At 49.5% G+C, this 4,470-nt stretch overlaps 1 protein-coding gene across 1 annotated transcript; it reads left to right on the top strand.

The window, feature by feature from the left end:
• Positions 1-1,390: 1,390 nt before the first annotated feature.
• SAT1 (spermidine/spermine N1-acetyltransferase 1) lies at positions 1,391-4,269 on the top strand (the record flags this gene model as incomplete). Its single annotated transcript, XM_082012369.1, has 6 exons — positions 1,391-1,456; positions 1,771-1,822; positions 1,912-1,995; positions 3,216-3,317; positions 3,406-3,446; positions 3,746-4,269. The coding sequence occupies 6 exons, from the start codon at positions 1,391-1,393 to the stop codon at positions 3,914-3,916; spliced, it is 516 nt and encodes a 171-aa protein (XP_081868495.1). The 3' UTR covers positions 3,917-4,269.
• Positions 4,270-4,470: the final 201 nt, after the last annotated feature.

The following is a 4,470-nucleotide window of genomic DNA, read 5'->3' as shown; positions in this document are numbered from 1 at the left end:
CCTTTACAGTATCTAAGAATGGACACGATCACTGCGAAGTTTATAGAAGATCAAATGAAAACCACGCGTATACTTGATAATCTTAGAGGTCTTTTCCAACCTTAATGATGCTATGGTTTTATGATAATTACACTTCTCTGGGTGGCCTAGCTGGTAGGTCTATAGACACGCGTGGTCATCTAGATCAGGATCCTGCTCTCATTCTCCAGCGTAGGTCTACATTTGTCAGTAATGTTCAGAGGAAGAGCTGGGCTGAGGATAATTCCTCCATCCTTTCATCCTCCAAAGCCATTTTTGGGAGTTTATCCAGACTGAATTTCTTCATCACACCCACCTCTCTCTTCAGGGACATCCATACCTCCATCAGGAAGGGATCTCAGCCTGCCTTATGGTGGACTAGTGGCAGATCCCTCCTCTTTGAAAACACTCCTGTCCTTTGTGCTTCTCCCAGCACTACCCCTTCCGCTCCAGTCAGGCTGGCAAACCAGGCCAGCTACCATGTGTGTGTCAGTCTGGGAAATGGCCCAAGCCCAAAGTCAAACTTCAATGTTTTGAACCCCTTTCTATCAGGACGCTCCCGCCCAAGGGTGTACCTTGGTACTAGATACCCCCCACCTGCAGGGTTCGGTACGGATCACTACTTAGTATTTCAAGCAAGTACAGAGCCTTTTTTCTTTTTTTTTTTCCCCCCACACACACACCGGTGAAAAATACCGTGCTGAAAGCCGCCCTACTCCCCAAGCGCAGAGCCCGTGGCCCAGGGGCCGCCTCGGCACCCCCGCAGGGGCACCGACGGGCTCACTTTCCGGGGAATAGCCCCTTGGCGCCCCAGGAGGGGAAGCCGCTGCCGGGGAGAAGCCCGCAGCCCCGGAGGTTCCCCGCAGCCCCGAGGGATACCCGCAGCCCCGGGCCCGCCACCCCGCGCCGCTGAGGGAGAAGGGCGAGGGGGGGTGTCTAAGCCGGGCGCCCTGCAACGCCGCCCGGCTCTGCTAGGGGGCGCCGCTGCGCGGGAAGGGGGGTGCAGTCACGAGACACCCCGCACCAGTTGTTGCTGGCAGGCTGAGGCAAGATTCCGGGGAGGAGCGCTGTCATTGGCTGAGGGCGAGCGCCACTGGCGCTCCCATTGGCTTAGGTGCGGGGAGAGGCGGAGCGTGGGCGTCTATAACTAAGGAAGCCGGGGCGGGCGGGCGGCAGCCTTCGAGTCGGGCGACAGTAGTAGCAGTCGGGGGAGGGTCGCCGATCTGCTTAGCGCCGCCGGGACATGCTCGCAGCCTGACTGACCGCAGGTGGCCGCCGCGCCCGGGACACGAATGAAGAAGCAGTTGCTCCTCCTGTTCACACATCGGGGACTCGTCAGCCGAGGGGGCCGCAGGGGGAAGCGCCGTCGAAAATGGCCTCGTTCAGCATCCGTGCCGCGCGTCCTGAGGACTGCCCCGACCTGCTGCGACTGATCAAGGTGCGAGGAAGAGGGAGGACTGCGGGACGGGACGGGTGCGGAGTGACTCCGGCGGCCGGGAGCGGCCGTCGCCTTGCCACCCTCGCTGTGCCCGCCGGGAGAGAGAGAAGCCCGGGGGTCTCGTCTGGCGCCGGTCCGCCCGCGATGGGCGGCCGCGTTTGGGGTAGACGGGCGGCCTTCGGGGGGGGACGACACACCGCTGCCCTTTCGTCTGAGCAAAAACAAGCTCTTGCGCAAGGCTGCGGGGGGGGCGGGGAGCGCCCGGTAGGGAGGCGGGTGCGGGGGGAGCCCGCTTACTTGTCCCTCCCTTCCAGGAACTGGCGAAGTACGAGGACATGGAGGACCAAGTGGTGCTAACTGAGAAAGGTATGAAAGCGGCGTCTGCTCGCCTGGTCGGTGGCCTCGTGATGGTGTGCGTACGGCAGCTCAGGTGCCGATTTGTTCTGCTTTTCTAGAGCTGCTTGAGGATGGTTTTGGCGAGCACCCTTTCTACCACTGTCTGGTTGCAGAAGTGCCAAAAGAACAGTGGTCGTCTGAAGGTGAGACTTCCTGATGCTTATTTTTAGATGCTAGATGCACAGGAGGCATCTTATGCTTAATGTTATTGATTATACATAAGGTTCACCAATGAAGTGGGGTAGGAGGAACAGGTTAACTGTTAAATGCAGTAACGTATAGCGATAGTCGGCTGAAGTAGTTGCTAATCCTGGAGGCGTGGGAAGATCAGGTATAACGTAATGTACTTGACTCCAATTAATTAAATGGCTTTTCTTGTTTGACCCTGACTTACCTTTATGTAATCCTGTTGAATCACATTTTTTTCTTTAATTTGTCCCCAATCTTCAGGTTACAGTCTCTAGCTTCGCCATGTACATGGCCCTTCCGTGTACATGGATGGGCGGGGAGGTAACTAAAAGATCCGTTACACAATAAAGTAGATGATCATAATATGAGGTAAGGTCTACAGGGACAAGTGCTATTCCCAAACCTTTACCAAAGACACAGTAGATCAGAAATCTGTTTGCACGCTTCTCTTACAGTATGTGCAGAGTGTTATGGCAGGTGTAGTTAAAATACTCAAGGTTTAGGTTTGAGTGGCCTGCTGTTGGGAGAGTCGGCTTCTCTTCCGTGTCGAGCCACAGAATTATTATTGAAGCTGCAGCTTTACTTACTTTGACTTTATGGTGCTGAAGGTAAAGAAAACAGTGTGATGCTCTCAGTGGAAGCCTAAGTTGAGGTGCTGGAAATGCTGCTGTAAAGGTGGCCTGTGAGCATGCCTTCTCACACAGTGTAGTTACTGAGGAGAATACATTGCAAGATTGGTGTTCTTTTAGAGTTTGATAGACTGTTTTGGTTGCTAAGGAGGCAGAGTTGGGGCAATCATCTAGTCTGTGAACTGCTGTGTGAAGTTTTTACCTGTATTCCAGAATGGAAATACTGATAAATCAGTTAGGGTGTGCATTTGTTTGTAGAAAAAAAAACCTTGTGTTCAGCACTTTCTATATTAGTACTTCTGAGGATTTCACTTCTGAGGGTATGGCAAGGGCAATCTTCATTCTGTTGGGTTGATAAGATACAAGTTTGTCAGAACTTGTATTTTCAGTTGTGTGTTTACTTGCAAACTTCATTCTTAACTCTAACCTGACAGCAAATGTCTGCATGTCACAGAAAGAGAATCTGTATGTTTAAACATGCATGTAAGACTTAATATTTTTGCCTTTTAAAATCAGAGTAGCTGAAGTTACACCCTTTGTTTCAGAACACTGCATTGTGGGCTTTGCCATGTATTACTTCACTTACGATCCATGGATTGGAAAACTGCTGTACCTTGAAGATTTCTATGTGATGGCTGAGTATAGAGGTATGTATTACAGAATTAGATGCGTTACTTCTTACCGAGCTTCTTTAAAATTAAAACTTATTTTCTTGTTGTGTTTTACTTTGTTTAGGACTTGGCATTGGGTCAGAAATTCTGAAGAACTTGAGTCAGGTATGTCGAAGTGCTAAGTCTAAACAAGCAGAGCTGAGGACACATGGCAGGGCAGTATTCTTGCTCTTCTGGTAGCTGCATGAGAGCTCCTCCTTCAGCACTACTTGGAATTAAAGGAGGTGACAGGACCTGAGATGGTATAAAACATTGTCTAGAGTCTGTTAAACAGTGACAAATGCTGAAGTGACCAACAGAATGAGTTTGACTTCTGGTGATAGTTAGCTGCTGAGTAGTCTCAACAGTTCTTGCTAGGCTTATCTGGAGCTGTTTGAAACATGTAGTGTTTCACGCTTTTGCAGGTTGCTGTGAAGTGCCGCTGCAGCAGTATGCACTTCCTCGTTGCAGAGTGGAACGAACCGTCCATCAGGTTCTATAAGAGAAGGGGTGCCTCTGATCTGTCCACCGAGGAGGGGTGGAGGCTCTTTAAAATTGACAAAGAATATCTCTTGAAGATGGCAACAGAAGAGTGAGAGATTCCAGCAAATAAATTCTTTCTGCAAATATATATGTTCTCTGAATAAACTCCTTCTTGCTTTCTATGTACAGTTTGTAGTGGAATAAAGTAGTGTGGATGCTAATAATGAAAATGCTATGCAGGTGTGACCATAGAGTAATTGGTACTGTGATCTGGAGTTGAGACATCTGTGAAGTCATAGTGACATCTATGTGCTTGTGTGCTGCATCCTTTACCAGTGTGGGCTTGTAATCTTTGTATATGGAAACTTCATTCTTGTAAGTGTCATTCAAATGTGTACAATGTACACACTGGTAGGGTTTGTTTTAATTATTGCCTTTTATAAAAATAAATAGTGTTTTCACTTCATGGCAGTAGTTTTGACTTTAATTTTAACATACAGTTATCCAGTTAGATAACATTCATAAGATTCTATTCACCCAAATGTTTTTACAAGTGAAGCAGGAGTCACCGCTAGTCCTAGAGTGATAAAAGGTGTGCTTGGGGTGCCTGGAAGGCCCAGGGCTGAGGTTCTAAGCACCTGCACTGAAGGTGAGCGTTTGGAGGGGT

This window comes from Phaethon aethereus (assembly GCF_964289735.1).
Source record: "Phaethon aethereus genome assembly, chromosome: 1".
In the NCBI taxonomy this organism is placed as follows: domain Eukaryota; kingdom Metazoa; phylum Chordata; class Aves; order Phaethontiformes; family Phaethontidae; genus Phaethon; species Phaethon aethereus.
The sequence above is the reverse complement of the archived record's forward strand: the minus strand, read 5'-3'. Positions and strand labels throughout refer to the sequence as shown.